Source organism: Macrobrachium nipponense, chromosome 24 (assembly GCF_015104395.2).
Source record: "Macrobrachium nipponense isolate FS-2020 chromosome 24, ASM1510439v2, whole genome shotgun sequence".
Lineage (NCBI taxonomy): Eukaryota > Metazoa > Arthropoda > Malacostraca > Decapoda > Palaemonidae > Macrobrachium > Macrobrachium nipponense.
Window position 1 is genome coordinate 6886635 of NC_061091.1, and position 22594 is coordinate 6909228.

At 40.9% G+C, this 22594-nt stretch overlaps 1 protein-coding gene across 1 annotated transcript in view; it reads right to left on the bottom strand.

Annotated features, from left to right (window-relative positions):
* LOC135205840 (cytoplasmic dynein 2 heavy chain 1-like) overlaps nt 1–22594 on the bottom strand; it is a 252552-nt gene that overhangs the window by 8906 nt on the left and 221052 nt on the right. Inside the window, 11 exon segments of the mRNA XM_064237094.1 lie at nt 408–607; nt 1003–1212; nt 1307–1404; nt 1956–2079; nt 3160–3362; nt 5964–6201; nt 6566–6802; nt 7388–7548; nt 9971–10000; nt 10343–10547; nt 11349–11468. Of these exon segments, the coding sequence (XP_064093164.1) occupies nt 408–607; nt 1003–1212; nt 1307–1404; nt 1956–2079; nt 3160–3362; nt 5964–6201; nt 6566–6802; nt 7388–7548; nt 9971–10000; nt 10343–10547; nt 11349–11468 (1826 nt within the window).

A 22594-nucleotide genomic window follows, 5' to 3' on the forward strand; every position in this document is an offset into this window, starting at 1 on the left:
TAGGAAAAATCTATTTCTGGGCGAGGAAGCCGTGTCGCCCAGTGAAATATGTCTGCTTTAGCACTATTTCTAGTAAAATATTGCTATAATACCAGAGAACTGCTAAATTGGACATGTCAGAAGCCTCTGACTCGCTCACCTATATAAAAGGTGTCGGTATAAAACTGGGGCGAGTGTTAAACACTACCACAGCAACCCCTCCAATTAGCCTTTTCCTCATCAAAAGACCCTAAATACGGGGAGCCTAAACTTTAGCTTTTCCAAGACAATAAGCACACCAGAAGACAATAAGATTCAGCAAAATTTTATCATCATTCTAGATTAGTGAGAACATGCACAAGGAGAAAAATGAGCATTACGTACCCGTCTTAATTTACAAAGAATATTCTACTTACAATTTTACTGACCTGGCAGTCTGTTGACGTAAGGCATTTAGGAAAGTTGCTGGATGGAGTAAATCTGACAAATCTAATGCATCTTTAAGTAATGCACCTTGTTCAGCTCTGCCTACCCAACGTCCAATGGCAAATGCGCGCCTAACGATGCTTCTCAAATATTCGAAAGGGTCTTCAGGTCCCTCCCATAGAGACTGCCAACTCTCAGGTGTCTATGATATAAGAAACCCAGGCAAGTAATATTTCATTAAAATACTAGATCATTTAAAAATTTCACTTTATATAATATTCAATGCAAAATATTACAATGAAAAATATTACTGTTACTAAATTAGTTATTTTTTTATTACATTATCCAGCATATCTAACACTGGACAGAAAAATGCAACCCATACATTTCAGAAAGAGTGTAACTCAAAAATTATTTTATCCAGTACTGACTGTAATGTACACCTATCTTGAGTATTATTTTATGACAAATTTAGTTTGTGCATCATGCGACATGCTACTTGCCAAAACTAACTAAAAGCTTCAGAAAAAATGTCAGTGGCTTTCTTGAATCTTTGATACTACTATAGTACTTACAATGCATGCATATTGAACTGACCTCTTGTCTTAACAGTTTTTCAGCGAGCTGCTGAACATCACTTGAAAGCAGAAGAGTTCCTCGAATAACTTTTGATAACTGAGCAAGGGATCGGTGTATTGTTTGCACAATGCTAATGACAGAGTAATATTCAAGTTGTATAAATGCCTTAACTGGAGCCTCTCCTGCTGATGTGGGTACAGCAACTTTAGCTTGGAGAAGATTCTGCCCCTAGATAAAACGGAAAGGAATAATTAAATTTCCCAACAGTTGAAAAATAAAGATCGTAATCAATACAAAACTAATTTAATGTTTAATTGTTTACCTGATTTAGTTTCTTCCACAAGTTAAGAACTGGCGACAGCTGCGAATGCCATTTCTCTCTATCAAATCGACTCGCAAGCTCAGGGGACCTCATTAGCACTATAATAAATAAATAAAATTTTTCAGTTCGTACACAGTGAAAAATTACATTAACCAAACAAATATCAATTACCATTTCTTGAGTTGCACATCTTTGTAAATTCCACATATGAACAGACTGATCTTTAACAAACACTGGAATTTTACACTAAAAAAATTAGTATAGCACACTTTCATAGCCAATTTTTTTATTCTGATGATACATTCCACGATAACACATTTTGTCAAGTGGACATAATGAAATTTAATTTTGGCTATCAAGAGAGATGCAAGTTGCTATTGACCTTGCTGTATATACATCTGTTAAATTTAGGTTTTGAACACGAACTCATTACCAACCATCTCCACTATGGTAGTTGATCAGCAAGTTTGTAACACTTGACTAATTATAAACTCGTGTCACATCCACCCATGAATTTTTTGAATACACATATATTAAGCCACAACAAATTTTATATCAAATTCACTATATACCTAAGGACTTACACCCAAGTGGAATTATAAATGAGGAGTGCTTCTGCACTTGCCAGATTACAGACGTATTTACTTACCCTTCAACTGTCCAATAACTTGTGAACTCACTATTCGCTGCCAAGATCTCTCAATATTTAAAGGTAAACCAAAGTATGCAGGGTCATCCTCTTCTGGTAGACCTTTAATAAGATTTGTGTAGTCCTGTAAAATAATAATTTAAAAAATACAAATATCAACAAGTCCCCAGTTTATTTCAGTGTTTGATTTATGACCCAGTTCATTTCAGTGTTAGAATGGTTTAGATCTTACAAATGAATAACTTAACAATTGATTGCAAGATAAGTGTTCCCATCTCTCCCTTACCAAACTAAAATTGTTTCACTTTTTGTATTGTGTGTTGGATTATCATGATAAAATTTATACAGTTTTCTCAATCTTTCTAATATGGTAAATTTTTATTCAATTTGTATTTTTCATAACTAACAAACCTTCAGTCTTAACATTAGGATAATCTTCTAGTGCCAGCTGGAAATCTGGTAAAATTAATTAAAAAAAAAAAAAAAAAAAAAAATCTTGTGTAATCCAGGCACTTGGCATCTGTGCTTGCTCACGGGGTATTTGGGAGCTCCCACAATGCCTTGGGGATCCCGTAAGCACATCAGTTACTTCCTTACCGCCTTTGACGAAAGGACGTGATTACTCTCTATCTCTTTAAAACCGGTTTAGTTTACCCATTTTTTCTTTTCTATCTTTTCTCTGGGTGTGCTCAGTGTGTGTGATCTTGTTGGTTTATGTAAGTTGTGAGAGATCATGGTGAATTTTGCCTCACCAACAAAGCTTTATTCGGGATCCTGCAAGAAACAAATGAAATGCCCTAAAGTGAGTGGGTTTCCTTGTTCGAGATTTTTAACTACATGTTTGACATCTTTTATTGTTTTTAACCGGTTTCCAGCTTGGTACTAGACGATTATCCTATTGTTAAGCCCGAGGGGGTTTGTTATCTATGAAAAATACACATTGAAAATTTTTAATATTTATGATAAAATCTTTTTTTCAAGAATATATGATTAAAGTAAACAATATGTATAGACACTTTATGAGATAAAATTTCTTTACCATTAATATAATGGGAAGAAAATTTAATGAAGATATAGTGCTTACTGTAAATGCCATAAATGTACGTACAGGTTCAATTGTAGTGCCACAGAAAACTTTAATCTCTCTCTCTCTCTCTCTCTCTCTCTAAGAAAATATTGTAATAATTACTAAACAATATCTTACCTGATAGTTGACAGTAGTAGGCAAGGTTATATTTTTTGTCAACTGATTTCCAGATGGTTTGCGGCCTCCGATTATTTCATTAGTAAAGAATTTGTGCAGATAGGCTGACAGAACACGAATATCCCAAATATTGTCTATACGGCCGCCATATATTGCATTTTCAAACAATCCATGAATGAAGTCCCATTTGATGTCTCCATTACCTGGAAAAGAATTTAATACAATGTCTACAAACAAAATAAGCCACTAAACTCTTCAAACAAATAAAAAACAAATTTTGGTATTTTTAAAGGCATTCCAAAATATTAATAGATAAAAATGAAATCTATTATGTACCAAGACAAAAACATGCTAATTATGTACAGGAAATTAGATCAAAACAATAAAAGCATAAAAAATAACTCCATCACTGCCATATCTTTTACAGTACTGCATATAACCAAAGGAATTAAATAAAATCAGCCTTATCCAATACAGGCAGTCCCCGGGTTACGACGGGGGTTCCGTTCTTGAGACGCGTCGTAAGCCGAAAATTGTCGTAAGCCGGAACGACGCTTGGGAAATATGTCTTAAACTAATAAAAGTTATAAAAAACCTTTACTTGTAATCCTTTGGTTACACTACATGTTGTTTCCTGTAGTTTTTATGTACAAAACCTGGAGTTATTTTGTTCATAAAAGAATGCTGGTTCTTGAAGGTAAAAAACTATTGTAATCCTCTGGTGACACTACATTCTTGAAAGTTTTATGTACAACCTGGAGTGATTTTGCAAAATCTTGAGGGCTACAAGAACATCTGATTTACTATTTAACGTATTTCATATAGACTAATTAAAGTAAATGTATCTTTAAATAGGCTTATATTATTGTATCACAAAACATTTCCTGCCATGAGTCAGAGGCCGTTTAATGAAACGAACACTTCTCTGTCCTATCTGTTCAGAAAATAAACGTTACGTCAATCCCAGAGACCATTGGAAATTACATTGGAAACTTGACATACGATTTGCCCTAATATACGAATGTTTTGAGATACAACAGAAAATTTGCGAAAATACAAGCTTTGATATACAACGAAATATTTGAGATACGATTTTGCGATGAGTGTTAGTTGTATAGGCGACCGATAAATGGCGTTCAGTCTGTTTGTTTGTTGGTGCTGCATGTTAACACGTCGTTGTTTAGTTCGTTGTATTTGCGCCTATTTTTCGTGTTATTTTGTCTATTTTATTATTAACCATGGGTCTCAAAGCTAAAGACAAAGCAGGTGATAAGAAAAAACCCAAGAAAATGATTTCGATGGAAGCAAAACATGAAATTATAGCAAAGCATGAACGTGGCGTTCGTATCGTCGATTTGGCAAACGAGTATGGTCGAAATCCTTCTACAATATCCACGATCATCAAGCAGAAGGAAGCTATAAAAACCCCCGAGACCATTGTTGCCAAAGCGTCTCTCTCTCTCTCTCTCGTCTCTCTCTCTCTCTCTCTCTCTCGTCTCTCTCTCTCTCTCTCTCTCTCTCTCTCTCTCTCTCTCTCTCTCTCTCTGATCAAATTACGTACTGGATAATGTCTCTCTTTGGATACTTCGATTTTGCCAAATATTGAGGGCTACAAGAACAGTTGATTACTATTTACGTATCATATAGACTAATTAAAGTAAAACGTTATCTTAAATAGGTTATATTATTTTTAGTATCAACAAAACATTTACTGGCATGAGTCAGAGGGCGTTTAACGAAACTAACACTTCTCTGTCCTTAACTCGGAGCGTCGGAAGATGCCTCTCTCTCTCTCTTCTCTCGCTCTTTCTCGTCTCCTCTCTCTCTCGTCTCATCTCATCTCTCTCTCTCATGCTCTCTCTCTTCTCTCTCTCTCCTCCTCTCAAATTACTGGATAATGTCTCTCTTTGGATACTTGGAATTTGCATTGTAATCTAACCAGAAACTTCGTTTTGTTATTATTACTGGAAACAAGCAATGATTTTTTCATTATTTGCGCTTTTGGACTGTTTATTGTAAACTAGTATGTATTCATTCGCTCGGAAAACTAGTTCCGCATATGAGGCGTCACTAAAAAACATAGAAAAATACAACATAAAAAGTGTCGAAAATCATCATAATCTCAAAATTTTTGTTGTAATCTAACCAGAAACTATTTTTATTAATACTGTGCTAAACTATAAGGATTTTTATCATAGTATGCGTTTTTTAAAAGCGTCGTTAACTCGGAGCGTCGGAAGCGTCAGCGTCGTAACCTCGGAACAAGCGTCGTAACCCAGGACGGATTTTTCCATTGAATATTTAAGAAAAAGCGTCGTAACCTCGGAACGTCGTAAGCCGGAACCGTCGTAACCCGGGGACCGCCTGTATATATTTTGAAATTATATATAATGGTGTTTGTTCAACTAAACTCAAGGGTCATCTGTCTGTTAGTCACCATATCTGCTGGCATATAAGATACTTTCTTTACAAAAATCTGACTTCAAAAATCACCCCAAGGTCTTAAGTGTAAAGGTGAAGTCTCCCAAAGGCTAATGTTATCCCTGATGCTCACTACTATAAGCTAGAATATTTCTCAAGTACATACTGTACAACTTTCGTCTGCATAAAAACAGACACAATACATACCAATGATGGGGCTAAAATGTATTGATAACTAATTATCATCATTCCATATAAATGTTGTAGTTATGTAGAATAAGTAATTTAAAAACTTTACAGGTACCCTATACACAAGAATCAATATGTAAAATATATTCATAATAAAATACAACATAAAAAATATCCAGCACTAAAATACAAACTTTCATGCTTGTAGAGTCCATCCAAAATTTCAGCACCAGCCTTCAGGTCTGCTAAAGAGAATTCATAGAACTTTGACCAACCCTGAGGTATATATGTTCTACGTTCTTGTACAACAGCATGGAACCAGGCTAGAACAAACAGAGTTTGTGCCCTGTTCACCTGATTTCCCCTAGCAATCATTTCAGGATTCCATGAATCATATGTGCGTTGTAAATTCTTCTTGATGCCAGCTGGGGCCTACGAAATATAATAATAATTAATACTCAATGCATACCTGTCCAACTTACTAGGTTATAAGTGCCAGAAATAACAATAAAATTCAGCATTGAAATATTTTTTCATAATGAAACTCTCTAATGCACTAATGAAATATATTTCACATTAACTTTCACAACTATACGCTCACATACTGCCTGACGATCACTATTTACATTTATTATAGAAGAAGAAATCCCCAATGTATTTATATAGTTGTATAATCTCCATTATTTATAGTAAAAACAAAAATTTATGATGAATCTGCTTAAGAAAAAGTATAAAGGAAAGTCAAGTTAAAGGTCCCTTCTGTCACAACTCTTACTGCATTTAGCACCAAGCTTACCTCGTATGTAACTTTCAAACTTGTCTGTAATAAAACAGGAGTAAATTTAATATGAGGCTCAGCTGTCAACCACAAACGGAAATCTTCATGAGGCTGGAGGGTGTTCAGTTGTTTTTCCAAAACAGGCAGCCAAGCTGTGACCAAGTGAAGATTTTTCAAACATAGCCAGTAGCCATTAGTTGCACATTCACGTAATAAGCTCTTGGCTTTTTCACTCTGACCCTGACCCATCGCGACCTATTCAAAGATACAAATTTCAAGTATGAAAATTATTATATTAGACTAACACATTCTATCATGGAAAATTTAAAGGACAAACCTTTGATAAACATACTTTAAATTTCAGCCCATGCAGGCAGAAATCATTAAATGAAAAGCAAAAAAATAACTCCAGGAAAAGCTACCCCGTTATGAACAAAAATGGTTTGATTGGCACTGGATAAATTTTTCAAAGTCTAAAGGTCTGGAATAAAAAAAAAAAAGTTAACTTCCAGAAGGATACTATAACCATTAACGCCCCCAAAAAATGTTTCTATTTTGAGTTTACTCATTCATGGATCACCGTCCAGGAAACTGGGGCCAGCACCCATCCATTTGAACATTGTGGTCTCAATAACTTTCTTCAAGTTGCCTAACAATTAATTATGCTTTGCCTTATGTTTTCTGAAGTGTAAAACATTAAGCCAAGAGTGATTTTTCATGTACTGTAAATTACAGCAAACAGTAATTCCAGTATATTATTAATTACATATAATGTACGTAGTAAAAAAAATCCAAAATAAACAACAAGGACATCAAAACATCTGGAAACTATTTTCTTACCTCATGATACTTGTCAAAACCAACAGTACTTTTTACAAGTTCAAGTAACTCCTGAGAAGGATCAGCACCAGGAGAGATAATTATAAGAATGGGTTCACTTGCAGTCGTTTCTGTTAATAGGCGCCTAAGATTCAGGGTTGGAGGTGACAATTCTTTCATACCTGTAAAATAAAAAAAGGGGATAACAATAAATACTAAGGATAAATGGTTAGATGTAAAGGCCTTTTCAGCTTCTATGCAAACCTAAAGAAATACATACTACTAATAACTACTGGAATTCGTACATAAATAATAATAATGTCGCAAACAACTGTATTTAGAGCTGTTGCGTCTCAAGCTGCAAAGTCGCCATTAAAATCAAGCATCATTAAAAAATTTAAACTATAAATGCTTAGGAAATATACTATTAAATCTTCAAAATACACAAGGAACAACACCAATGGTTGAAACATCTTTGTTTGGATCAGTGAGCACAAGCTATTTAACTAGCATACCAAATGTGAACACAGTCAGTGAAATTCAAATTAATTTGTACAATACATACATAAATAAACACTCACGAGTATAAAAGGAACACACTCTACAAACATCTGTCAACATAGCAATAATGTTCATCTACAGCATGCATAATGGCATCCACATAGTAAATGGGATAAGAACAGAAGAAAAAGGTAGAACAGCAATTATCTACAAAATTCCTGTTGCTTAAATCCTGTATTAAATTTACTGTCTCCACAAATTCTACAAAATATATGAGCATTTCAAGAAAACATCATTATTTCTAGAAGCCAACATTTAGTCTTCACATATTATCTCAAACACATTTTTTTAAATAAAAAAGATTGTTTGCTAGCTGGATTGCTACCACTGTTTGCATGGATCCTGGGTTTCAGACAGGAAAATTTTGTGCAAAAGAAACAACAACTAACAGATCATCAACAACTCTAACAAGAGGGTGGACACAGTAGAGGTCTTAGTTCGGTACACAGCCACAGTACCCTACAAAAATGCAATGACCAGTAGATATGATGCATTTAAGTTCCAAATGGATATGACTGATAGAAGTCTGGGTCCTTGTGCCCAAAAGTGACCGTCACATTATGAGGCACAGCTGGACTTCCTGCCCACCATTAGGATTATTCTTCATGACTATCTGGTGATTTGAGTCTGTGAAAGTAGCCTGGGGGCTGCTCACCTGACACCTATGTACTTAGCCTTGCTATACACCTGGATATTATTGACTGTAGCTAGGGAGCTGTATATTCAGCTACAAAAATGAAGTAAACCATTAAACAGAAGTCTATAAAGATGTATGCTTCACTGAAAGGGCTTCTAAAACATGGTATTTCAAGGAATGTTAATTTTAAAACAGTAGTTCATGAATCATATTTCTAATGATTTAAAAAATCTTAGTGACCTGAAGCACCTATATTTCCATGGCCAGATAGTTGTCAAAATCTTGTTAAGATCAGTAGGAGGGTTTTTTTTTTTAATTTGCTTGTTTTCATGACTCTTACAAGGATATTGACTACCAAAAGGAAAAATTACTTCATGGGTAGCTGATATCTCGATTTCAACAACTCATTTGATAGAACAAGAATTCCCTTTGTTTATGCTATTATTTGAGCCTTATTTATTAGTTTCATAATCTTTTATCACGGTCAAAATTACCTTAACTTTCCCTGTATTTCTTTTTGCTATATGTAGATAACTTGCTACAAGTGACTGCTGATTCAATATTATAATCTTTAGTCCAAATGGTACGAGAGAGAGAGAGAGAGAGAGAGAGAGAGAGAGAGAGAGAGAGAGAGAGAGAGAGAGAGAGAGAGAGAGAGAGAATGTCACTACTGTATAAACAAAAACAATAATATGTTGAAGTTCATATTAATCATGTTAAAAGCTATCAAACAATCCAACTGGGCATTATCATTATGTTTATCAATTTATAAAGAAAAGATCTAAATACGTACTGTAAAAGTTGGAAAAGTATACACTACAGCTTCAAGGAAGAACTTCCACTGGGAGGTACAACTTTAGTGTGGCACACTGTAGACAATACTAAAGGTTTGCTGCTGCCCCCTTTAGCCCAAACTTTACCACTTACTGCCTTTTACTTTTCATGTACTATCCTGTAATCTTCCATCAAAGCTGTCCATCTTATTTAACTTTCCTTGTTCTGGTTTTCACCTTGCATTTAGGAACAAATCCTTCAGGTGAGCCTTACAAGGCTCTAGAAATGTGAGTTGTTGGTTTCTAACTACCCGGTAATCATGAATAATATCAACGTAGAACAGTTGATATTTTACTACAAAACATAAGGCCTTCTCCGCATCGAGGAATGTATTTTTGAAACACATAGAAATATATAAGCTATCACCTCCAAAATTTACTACTTGAATAAAACATAGAAGTGGAATGATACATTCACTGTAGTGGTTTTACTGTTAGATACAATACATAGACTATACAAAAAAGGTCTCTTGCACATTTATATATGGTCTATCACAAATAGTAATACTTATTGAATCACTATGCTACACCACTAAAGTTACAAAATACTAATAGACGTAAATAGATTTGTACCCTTTCGTAGTTTACCATAAACTTTTCCTCCTTTGCGAGCCAGTGGAAAAAATGTGGTTATGAAAAATATCTTAAGTTTTAAAGAATTATATACATCATTACTGCCAGTGATCAAATTTAGCTCCTCGAGTCTTGTAATAAATACGACATGCATAATAATATGAGCTCAGGAGATAAGCTGGCATCATTGTGTTGATATTTGCATCTATCATCATAGCAATTATTGAGTAACTTAAGATTTGTTAGACATGCATTTAAAAGTGTTTTCTAATGTCATGGTTAACTAAAACATTCAACTGTAATAAAGAATAGCAGATATGATTTCAACATGCTGAAAGAACACTAACACTACTAGCAAACTCATAAACTTACCCAGTGCTCTTGACGTGAAGTTTACCATAGCTGATACAAGACGATCTGGTCTAATAGCTTGAATGACAAGTAACTGCTGGAATGGTGACAATTTTTGGTGAAGCTGTACAGGGAAGTCAGATTCACAGTGACTGGAGGCTGCAAAGCTAGACCACAGTGTCAAATCTTCCAAATTCAGCATGTTGTACAAATTTGGGAATGTTTGCTGTTGAGAAAATATAACAAAATTTAAGTTTAGGAGTATTTACAGATAAAAATATTTTACTATATACAAATACATGCCTAACATACCAACGAAGCAGCGACCAAACTTCGAAGTCAGTTGAAGTCAGATAGGGGAAAAGACCTCCAAGTGAGGATAAAGTATACCAAGTGTTATAAACAACCAATCAGCAGGAACAGGACATACCATACACAATAATAGATTTATCCTTTGAAAGAGATTTTCTTTTAAAACTCTGTTCACTTGCAGAACACCCCAATCTTTACAACACTGGCAGAGACATATTTTCAGATATTAACTTGCAATGAGCAATAGCCTAAGATTCATAAAAGAAACAACACTAAGTACTACATATACAACAAAAGATGAGCGATGACCAAAAAAATAAAAATGAAGAGTACAATGAATATATTGGGTCATAAAACGGTACACACATGAACACGGTTTTATCTATGGGTCAAAGAATGGGATGCATGACTCAACTACCAAACTACATCTGATAACTTCAATAATGATTAAAGTCTTGGCCTGGCTAATTTGTACTTGTAAATCACTGGGTTTTAACCATGTATACGTATACATGCAGACCTTGAACTGATAAACAACACAAGTTGAAAAGGCACAAAAATATTCGTGACACAGATAACGTCAATAACAGTGTATATAAATTAATGATACTAATAAAAACTATAACATGGAAAATTTTTACTTATTTACTTCTGCTTTTAACACATTTTATATATACGTGTACAAAAAAGAATAAACATAGTTTCAATATCTTACCTTCAAAAGCATTACTGCAAATGCCCTCTCCTCATCAATCCATTTAGGCAAACTTTCTTTAGGTTCAGCCCCATCAGTTCTTACATCAGTTACAACCTGTCCAGTTAATGCTTCCCATTCCTGCAAGCAGATACCCCTTACAAAAAAGCTTTGGGCATTCAAAAATCTACCTTTCTGAAAAAGTAGTTATAAAAATGCATTGCAAGTGTTGCATCCCTGAATTACAGAGCTAAATCTTCTCTGTATTTACCTTTATTTATTAGCCATTCATTCATCAAGCCATTAACCCTCATTCATTAAATGATAGGAACATGATGAAAAGATATATACAGTAAATATACTTGTATCTTTTAATCACTTTCATATCGTTTATCCTTGATAAGTGACTTTCCATTACAATGTGGCAGATCGTCTCAACTGGTAGTCATATTGTCTCTGAATATGCCAGATTCCTCTAATTAGTTTTAAAAGAAGAACTGTAGGCAAAACTATCTCTATTTAAAATTAGTTTCTTAGGTTTTGGCAACAGAGTGAGTTTGTGAGATAGTTTGCCCATTGATGCCATTGTTCTATTTTGATACCTACAAGTTTTAATTTTCTAGGCTGTTATGGAGGAGTAATGATAGTTTATATTTGACAACATCTCCAAAGGTTGTGTGTGTGAGAGAGAGAGAGAGAGAGAGAGAGAGAGAGAGAGAGAGAGAGAGACGAGAGAGAAGAGAGAGGAGAGATGGAGAGAGAGAGAGAGAGAGAGATTGGTGGAAGAATGAATGGGAGTGGTTAAATGGCGGTCGGAAGCATGTCTGTTGTGGCGCTCTGTAGTAAGTCAGTGGTTACGAGAGACGTAAGCAGTGAGGCGTCTGGTCAAGTCAGATTTGGTTTTGACAGCATTTATCCTTTGGTGGTTAGTTGTTTTGGTGTTATTTGATAGGTTTTGGGGTTGTGAAGTTGTTGTGCGTGTGCCTGTCTGGTTGTGGTGAGGTTAAGGAGGTTGGTGGTGCATTTTCGGTGACTGTGAGTGGTGGTTGGGGCAGTGTTGGTTTTGGCGGGTTGTTGTGCTTCTGTAAGTCGTGTGGTTGTGTGTTCTTTTGGGCTGTTGGTGTTCGTCTGTAGTGATTTGTCGGGTTATTGAGTGTCGGCTAGCCTATATCCGGCTGACAGCACAGCCTACCCCTGAGTATCAGAAGCCAGAGGTGAGTACCTGTTTGTGTTTTGTGTGTTTGGTATTTCATTGAACCAATTGTCCTGCAGGTTTAAGGTAACGTAAAGGGGAAAGTGTGAGTGTGGGAAATTTTGTTAGCTGGTACGATTAACGTAACTGTGGGGAGTTTACTTGTTTTTCTAAGCTTGTGATCCCGCCACATTATTTTTTGGCGCCCGAACAGGGACTGCTGGTGTGGCAGCTGCAGGACGATTGGTCTAGCCCAGTGTGTGTGTGAGTGGTGGGACAGTTTGGGATAGAAGGAATGAGTGAGGTGGAGAGGCTGAAGGAGGAGTTGAGGTTGGAGAGGGAAGTAAGAGGACAATTGAAAGTGGAGAAATGACAATTTGTCGAAAATTGCATTTTTCCTAACTATACAAACCTGAGGTCCTTTAACAATAGGAAGTAGCTGCCACTAGCTACTTCCTATTGTTAAAGGACCGATGGTTTGTATTACGTATCGGAACAATGAGAGGTTAGGGTAGAGTGTGAGGAGCTGAAGAGCGAGTTAGAGGAATGCTAAGTGCAAAAGTGGAAATGAAAGAAGTGAAAGGAGCGGAAGAGAGAATGGTTGAGAAAATGGACGAAAAATTCTTAGTGATGATGAATGCAGTGCAGGAGATGATGAAGGTGTTCATGGGAGAGGGAGCTGTAGGAGGTAGGCCTACTAGGTCTTGTGATAGGCCAGAAGTGGTAAAGACAGTGGAAAAGCGAGTGGATGAAACTACGAGTGACGAAGGTGACTTGTTTGTGATAGGTAAAGGAAAGAAGGGAAGGAGACAGGATAAGGATAAACCTGAGGACAAGAATAAGAAGGGGGCTGAGGAAAAAAAGACGACTAAGGGAAAGAAGGCTAGTAAGGATGATGGACAGGATGAGACTAGGACTGAATACATTGGGGAAAGGGCTGAGAGTGATTTGGATAGCGATGAGTGGAAACAGGTGGGTAGAAAGAATAGTAAGAAGCGTACTCAGGAGCATGGATGTTATTATGGAAGTTGATTCTCTGTATTCAGACGAGGTTAAGAGGGATCAGAATGTTAGTAGCAAAAGTGAGAGTGAGCAGGAAGTACAAAAGGCTGTATATATGAGAGAGATACCTAGATGTGCACAATACGAGGAATATGGTAGTAGGACATACGGGATTTTTTTAAGGAATATGAAAGGTATTGTGAGGCAAAGTATGGGGATAACAAGAGAGTTTGGGCAAGAGAGTTGGGTATCTTTTTGACAGGATTTTTGTTGAATATGTATGGGGTAATGATGAGTGTGGGGAATGTGCCTTATGAGTGTGTGAAAGCCAGGATTTTGGAAAAGGCGAAGAGGATAAGGAGTAGTGTTAGATATAGGAGAAAACATGGTTTTGATGAGGTAAGAATGAATGTTGGTGAGTCGTCGTCGATGTATGTGTGCAGGTTGGAAACATTAGCCAGGAAAAAGTTTGGGGATGAAGGGATAAAGGAATGTAAAGAGTTAGTGAGGAAGTTGTTGGCGACTGTGCCTGAGAGTGTGTATGAGTTTGTAAATCTGAAACGTAAGGAGAAAATGCGATGGACGAATGAAAGGTTGTCGTGGAACGACATTTTGGAAATAGTAGAGGATTATGAGTTGGATAGGTGTATGAAAGAGAGTAGAAGTGTTAATGTTTGGACTGAAGTGGCTGATGTTATACCAGAGTTTAAGAGCTATAGGGAGGCAGTTTTGGAAGGGCCAAGGCGAATGGCAAAGTGAGTGGTTGATAGGAGCGTTAGAGCCAGTAACGTAAGTATGGTTAGCCCTAAGAGAGATCGGAGTGCAAGCGTTGGAAGAGTAGGGTCGGTTAGTCGTGAACGAGAGCAGCAGTGTTACAGATGTGGAAAGCTAGGGCACAGGAAGAATGAATGTCAGTGGGCGTTTGGAGCTTGCTTCAGGTGTGAGCAAACAGGGCACTTAGTGAGCGAGTGTAAGAAAGATAGGGATATTAAATGTTACAGGTGTGGGCAAGTAGGGCATACATATAGCAAGTGGATGTCGAGGTACTCGTGTGACTGAGGTTTGCGGGAAGAATGGGCATTATGCTAGGATGTGTTAGGAACAGCGGGCAAAATGTGTTGAATGTGGAATGGAAGGTCATGTGGCGAGTGTGTGTAGGCGAAAGAGGATGAGTCAGGTTGGGAGTTTGGGAAACTAGGTACAAAGGGGATTCATTTGGGTGGGTCCTCTGGTGTACGGGCAGTAAGAGTGATACATGTGCGTGAAGGATTGTTGCATGAAAAAGGGTTTGGAGGAAGAGCTCATGAATGTATGAGTGTAAAAGTGAGGTGCAAAGGGGTGTGTTTGGTTGCTTTGATTGATACTGGGTGCAGTGTCAGAGTTCTTTTTGAGAATGGATGTGACAAGTTGAGGAGTGAGTGTGAAATTAGGAAATGTAAAGGGGAGGTACTAGGAATAGGAAATTTGGGTATGCCTGTGGTGGGAATGTTGCATGAAAATGTAGAAATCAAAGGGGTAGTGATGGATGAAGGTGACTTTTATGTGATCGAGGGAATGAGTGATAAGTATGATATGTTGTTATGATACAAGTTCCTGAAGAAGTGTGGGATGGTGGTCTATCCGAGCAGGAATATGACTGAGTTGCATAGGAAGGGGAATGTACATGGAGAGTTGTACTTGGATAGGGATGGAGGGGTAAGCAGTAAAATATGGAAGGGAGTGCCGTTGGTTGCGAGAGTGTAAAAGTGCCTCGAGAAGTTGGAGAAGTTCTTAGTGTGAAAGTTGCGTGGCCCGATAGTCTTGGGATTGTCAAAGGTGACAAGTGTACATATGTGGTTGAGAGTGTGGATGCGAACAAGTTGGTAAGAGCGAGCGTGCATGTGTACGACAGGATTTTGGACATGGAGAATCCTCGGGTTTTTGTAGCCTCATTGCCGAGTGTTAGGAAAAAGCAAGTGCAGGGTATACGTGAAGGTGATTGTGTGGGGTTGTTGTATACGTTGGTGGATGTGGATGACGAAAAATATGTTAGGGTGCGGCGGGTGATGACAGGTAGCATGAAAGAAAGTGATGAGTGGAAGTATGATGAGTTGAGAGAAAGAATTGAGGTGGATGAAAATGTTGGTGATGACGAGAGGGAGCGGTTGATGCAGATGTTGTGAAATAGGCGGGGTGCGTTGGGTCGGGATGACGAGGATTTCAGGGGATCTAAGCTTCCAGAGTTCATCTAAGCTTCCAGAGTTCAAGATAGTTTTGAATGACGATACCCCCATATATCAGTGTCCCCGACACTTTTCTGTGCCTATTGCCCGAGAGATTGAGGAACAGTGTGAGGAACTTGAGAGAGTGGGAGTGATCGAGAGGAGCGAGTGCGCTTGGAATAGTCCCAGTACGCAAGACAGATGGAAGTTTGAGGATGTGTGTGGATTACAGGAAGGTGAATGAAGTGACTGTGAAGGAGCGATTCCCAATGAATGTGGTGTCTGATTGTGTGTATAAGATGCATGGGATGAGTGTGTTCACAAAATTGGATTTGGTAAGGGGCTATTACCAGATGCCTCTTGAGGAAGGGAGCAGGCATGTTACGGCTTTTTCGAGTGGTAGCTGCCACTATCAATTCAAGAGGTTAAGTTTTGGATTGGCTAATGTGCCTGCTGCCTTCCAGAGGGCGATGAATGTAGTTTTGGCTGGTTTTGATAGAAGGAAGGTGACTGTGTTTATAGATGACGTTTTGATTGCAAGTGAGACTGTTGAGGAGAATGTGGAACTTCTTGAGAAGGTGTTAGAACGGGTGGAAGAGGTTGGAGTGAAAGTGAAGCTGGAGAAGTGTACGTGGTTGGCTGGGGAAGTGGAATTTCTGGGTCATAAGGCGAGTGCGAGTGGTGTAAGGAAGAGTGAAAAGTTTGTGGAAAAAGTAAAGGAGTTTCCACGTCCCCGGACCATGCGGGAGTAAAGGGTTTTTTGGGTTTGATTGAGTTCGGGAGGAAGTTTGTTAGGAATTGTTCGGGTGTAGGGAAGCCGTTGACTGAATGGACCGGGAAGAAAAATTGTACTAAGCTGAGGTGGGATGAGCGAATGGTGGGAGCATTTGAGAGATTGAAAGAGGAGGCTGCTAGGGATGTCACCTTGACTTTTCCAGACTATAGTGAGGATGCCAGTAAGCTTGAGTTGTTTGCTGATGCTAGTAAGTTTAGTATGGGAGGATGCTTGGTGCAGATGCAAGAGGTGAAAGGGGAGGGACAATTGAGTGAGATTGCGTATGTGAGTAAAGCTTTTAATAAAGCAGAGCTGAAGTATTCGGTGGTTGAGAAGGAGCTTGCGGCAATAAGGTTTTGTGTGAAAGCATTGAAAGGGTTTTTGTATGGGGTAAAATTTGTCAAGGACAGATCATCGGCCGTTAGTTTATATGATCAAGAAGAAAAGTGTGAATGCTAGGATTGCGAGGACAATTGAGGATTTGAGTGAGTTTGATTTTAGCTTAAGAATATGTGCCGGGGAGTAAAAATGTGATTGCTGATACGATGTCTAGGATGCATGGTAAGGACAGTGGTGTTGTGAAGTGACTGGGATCTGAATATGGTACCTGAGGGGTTGGTTGTAAAAGAGAGGTTTGAAGGGAATGACAGAGTATGTGAATGTTTGTTTTCAGCATTGAAAAACTTGGAAGGTAAGGGTCTGGTTGAAGAGGTACCCGGTAGTGTGAATGAGTTGTGAGTGAAGTTGATGAGTGATGTGCAGAAGGAAGTGGCATATGCTGAGGAACAAGGTGGGCAAGGAGAAATGTTGCATGAATCGTTGTCAGCAGTAGCCGAGTTGTTTGGAATAAAAGTGTTTTATTTTGGATGGGACAGACCGGTTGAATATCGAGGAAGGGTGAGTACAGGTAATGAACGTGGGGTTTTGATGATTCAGTGCGGGGAATGTGGTTGTAATTGGTTGGTTACAAAAAGGGACTGTGAAGGGGATTTGAGTCAGAATTGTGGAAATGGGGAATTGACTGAGGATGAATGTGACGAGGAGGATTGTGATGTGGATAACCAGGTGGACGTGGTAGTGAATGTGTGTATGCATGGGACTCGAGGGAAAAATGGCAATTTGTCGAAAATTGCATTTTTCCTAACTATACAAACCTGAGGTCCTTTAACAATAGGAAGGTAACTAGCGGCAGCTGGGACGGTCGTAAGCTTCGAACAAGGGGAGAACGGTAGTTAACTGCTTGTCTGACAGTGTGCGCGCCCGCACCTGAGAGGTGAAGAATCACTTTTGCTTTAGGCCCATGCAAAAAAATGCAGAGTGAGGGGTGGCATGAGGTGGGACTATATGTAAAGGACCTCAGGTTTGTATAGTTAGGAAAAATGCAATTTTCGACAAATTGCCATTTGTTCCGACACGAATACAAACCCTCGGTCCTTTAACAATAGGAAGACTCACTTCTTGGTGGGAGGAATCTGAGTCTTTTTGGTGAACAGACTGGTGTTCGTCCAACCTTGGAATGCCTCCCTGGTCATAAGAGCGAGGGAGGGGTCCAAGCCTCTGTCTGATTGATCGGGGTGTGCACCGCAGGATCAATGGTCAGACCTCTGGGCCAAGTACTAAGAGAGAGGCAAGCGTATCTCTTCGTACCAGCAAGCAAGAACGTGTTCCTGTTTGCAAGAGGCAACATAAAGTATGAGTTTGTCTCAAGCTGGCATCCACTTCCTCCCCCTTGTTGGAGGAAGTGGTGGATATATGCTCCTATCCCTAGTGAAAGGGATAGGATGGGGCTCTGTTGAGTAGCTCACCTGCATCTCGTCCTTATCCAGCAGGGTGACGACCGTGTCCCTCTACCCACAGGTAGAGGGGAAGAGGAGCCAGTCACACTCTCATTCACTCATCCATTCTTACAGTCACACTAGGACTCGATGCTGTTCAGCCTGTGAGGGTCTGGGTTCGCTACACAACGTGTTGAGCAGCCACCACGGGTCCCAAGGAAAAAGATCCAAGGACCTGTGGGCAATATCCCGAAGGTAGAAGGAGGTGCATGTGGTCTGGTTGGACCAGACCCCTGCCTTCAGTACCTGCGCCACGGAGAAGTTCTTGCGGACAAAGCAGCATCTCCTTCGCATCAAAGGCGGTGAAGTCCATTAGGGAGGGGATTGTGAACGACTCGAATCGATCGTCAGGGACCGAAGGGTTCCGAGTCTTCGCTACGAAGTTCGGTACGAAATCGAGCATCACTGTCACGGATCCCCATCCCCTGGATGCTTGACTTCGCAGGAAAAGTCATGCAGTTTCCTCAGAGGAAAAGAAGGGAATAGTCGCATGACCTATCCCTCTTCTCGACTTCGGTGATGTCCAGTACCCATACTGGTTTGTCCATTTGCCACGAAGAGTCTCGCATCCTCCTATCCCCATGCAGCGAAGTTCTCGGTAGTGGATAGGACATCGACACTCCATGGTGGGTGTCGATGGTATGGGTACTGTGACAAGCTATTAAGACGAAGTAATGATTGCTCTGTAACAACCGAACTAAGTCCACAGCGTAGTTCGTAACTGACTCGGGCGCTCTGACAGCTGCCGACTGACTGGTTCGGTATCGGAAGTGAGGCAAGTTGTCCAAGTATCTGAGTAAGTCACGTGACCTTCGCCTTTTAAAGGGTTATGCCGAGAGACCAAACAAATAATGTATTTGTTTGTCACCAATGCCGGACGGTGAGGTGATGATTCTCTTAAGGCATATGCTCAAAAGGCAAAAGTCAATTGCCATCTAGAGACCTAGGTCCCTGAAGGCAAGACACTCTCATAGTAGTTGAATCTCAGCAAAGGAGAAACAACACTATGTGACGTTGAAGACAAAGGTAGGCAATGAATGCAACCTACGTCTTCCAGCTGAATTGAGAGAAGGAATCTCAAGATTCTGAACCTGTGCTTACAAATGACTGAAAACGCTAACCGCTATTTCATTGCTGTCCGGTGAGAAGTCGTAGCTGCAATGAAAGCGGGGCGTTCTTCAGTAATGAAAACACAGGGGAGAGCCGCCTGAAGAACTGCTTCTCATGGGCTAAACGTTTGGAAGTAGAGCTGGCAGGTGTGGGAGTAGGCGATGTCTTTCAATACATCTGCTAATCCGGGGTGAACAATGAACAGTTGCACACCTCCGAATAAGAGATATTTTGAGGACAAACTCAGATTCCGCAAAAATCATTCGCATTATCGCAGTGCGATGCAGCAAGAGACTGTTACAGAATTCTGTTACCGTGCGGTAAACAGCAAGATGAAAGTCGAAGAGATATCTCTGTTGTAAATTCTCGCAATACTGAAGGCGATGAATTCGAGCGTCACAGCAGTAGATGGTCATTCATGTATGCGAGAATCCCTGTTAATCAGAGACTTAAGTCCGTGATTGTTGGGCAGAGATACGGTTGGTATTCAATCAAAGCAGGGGAGAAAGACAACCAACCGTGCATCTCGAAGCGGCAGCTGGTACTGAGTTGCCTCGGGCAATTCAATACGCAGTAGCTGTCACTGACTCGTCATCCTGAGTTGCCAAGTAATCCATTCCACGAAGGAATGCGTTCGGCTAGAACCACTGAGCATAAAAAGATATGCTCGAGCAATTATATTTAGGCGAAACGAATTTCGGTAAATACAAAAGCCGAAATGGTGTTGTCGTGACAAAACCATAAGTATATAAAATTGAAACTGGAAACTCCTGGGAGGTTGCAGGCAACCCCGAGTTGCACTTCAATTAGAATACTCCTCGTCTAAGTCGCAATCCGTAGAGTAACTAGGATATGTGCCTACCCCTCAGACAATTCACCTGCTTAGCGGAATCATGTCGCGAGGTTAATATAAGTAGTATATTTGTAGGATTCTGAACAACGATCTCCATCCTAAATTCTTTTCCTTCAAGAAAACAAACTAAGGATTGGAGATCGACCACCTTTGATCTCTATCAAAGAGAGTGAAGGAGAAGTCTTCCTCGAAGGAAAGCTTCAATGGTGAACAGAATACCGAAGACGATAGTTCAAGCCAAACTGGATGTTCCCGCCCGTTCTCTCTATTGGCCGCCTACTGTGAGATATCTTCCTTCGGCGGCAGTGTTCTTCCAACGCTAAGAATTCCAGGAATTCAAGCATTCGGCGAGATCCCCAATTATCGTGGTAACAATTATCGGGAATACTCGTCTAACTCCCTTTGGACAGTGGTCTCGCCTGTGTGTGCTAGAAATTCCGCAGAATTCTAAGCACCAAGCGAAACCCCCACCGGATTCGTTAAAACGAATATCGGTTGGTGGTTCTCTCGATTCCCGTAGAAATCGGAGATGGTGCAGGGTCCCTCCTCCACAACCGGGGTTACGTCAGGTAGGACCCGAAGGTCCCCCCGGTAGCGCAGTCCCCAATCGTGGGATCCTACAGAGAAGTCTCTTTAGGATCCTACCCCTTTCCCTCGTAGCCGTAAGGAGGGAGGAAATGGATATTGCTCGCCTTTCCAGCGGAACTAGCATTTGGAGACGAGAGTAGGAGCAGCCATCACCTTGCGGCGATGGCCTCCCCCCCCTGCTTGAGGAGGGTTACGAACTCGTACTGTAGGTAAGCATCTGCCACCACTGTGAACGTCGTCTGGGTGGGGCTGATCGACACCTGACAGGAGAGCCAAAACCTTCCTCTGACTCATTCCAGTCCTCGTCGAGATCGAAACCTCTCAGGAAGACCGACAGAGGGGGAAGAAGAGCTGCAATACTCCGAAAAAACGCTGCTGTCGTGGCAGAGGAGGTGGAAGTAGCTTGCCCGACCGGCTAGACCTGAGCGAGCCTTCTCGTCCGGAGATGAGAGGCTCTACCTGGTTCAGAACCGAGTCAAGAAGCTCTTATCGCGGCAAGCCCACCGTCAGTCTGGTTCCCTACTTCGGGCTCCAGAACGACTTGAGCCGTGACGTGGCTCTTCTGGTGGGAGTGGCGATGATTTGCAGAGGTCGTTCTGCTGACGAATCAGCGCAATAACCTCGGCCAAGCTCCTCTGGATCTCGGAAGTCACCTCCCCTTCAGGAGGGGGAACAGCTACAGGTCAGGAGACCACTGTCGCGGTGAGACCGGTGCGTGTCCTCGCGGCGCGTCATACCGCTGGTACCAGCCGAGGCTGGCACCAACTAAATCGGGAGGGGGGAACCTCTTCCCAGCCACAGCCCGTGGCTGGTCAGAGACAGTCACGTCTACCAGGGTTACCAGCTGGTCGCTGCGAGAGCGGCTGCTGGCCTGGCGAGTCACATGAGCATCTCTCACCAGCTTCTGCTCCGTGCCACGGTCCTGGCGCCGAGCGAACTCTGGCGCCAAAATTTTGGCTATACGCTCTCCCGCGGGAGATCGTATACTCGGAACTTCTCGCGAACAAGAGACCGAGCCGGAACCTGGCATAGCGGCAGCGCCGCAAACACCAGGCGAGGAAGTACTGGTGGTAGTCGGTACGCCTCTGGTCCCCATCTTCTTCCTTGCTGAGGGAGACGGCCCCTGATGTCCTAAAGAGCAGGAGGAAAACGGCGAGAAGAACCCCCCTGTCCCACGGGAGTGGAACGAGCCCTTAGAAGTTCCCGAAGGAGCCTTCTTAGGGGGGGAAACCCGGGTTACCAGCTGGTCACTGCAAGAGCGGCCGCTGGCCTAGCGAGAGTTACCTGAGCGGCTCTCACCAGCCTTCTGCTCCGTGCCGTGGTCTTGGCGCCGAAACTTTGGCTGCACGGTCTCCCGAGGGAGAGCGTACACTCGGGATCTCTCGCAAACGAGAGACCGAGCCGGAACCTGGCGTAGCGGCATCGCCGCTAGCACCAGGCGAGGAAGTACCAGTGCTAACCGGTACTCCTCTGGTCCCCGTCTATCTCTTCCTTATGGAAGGGGAGACGGGCCCCTCTCCCGAAGGAGCAGGAGGACCAGCAGAAGGACCTCCCGTCCCACTTAGAAGTTCCCGAAGGAGACTTCTTTGGGGGGGAGGCAGCCTTCTTCTTCTTCGGCTTAGAAGTCGAAGGGGAAGAGGCAGCAGCAGACGAAGATGACACCTTCCTCATCTTCTTCCTCTTCCTCGTCAGCTCATGCAGGACAGTTGTC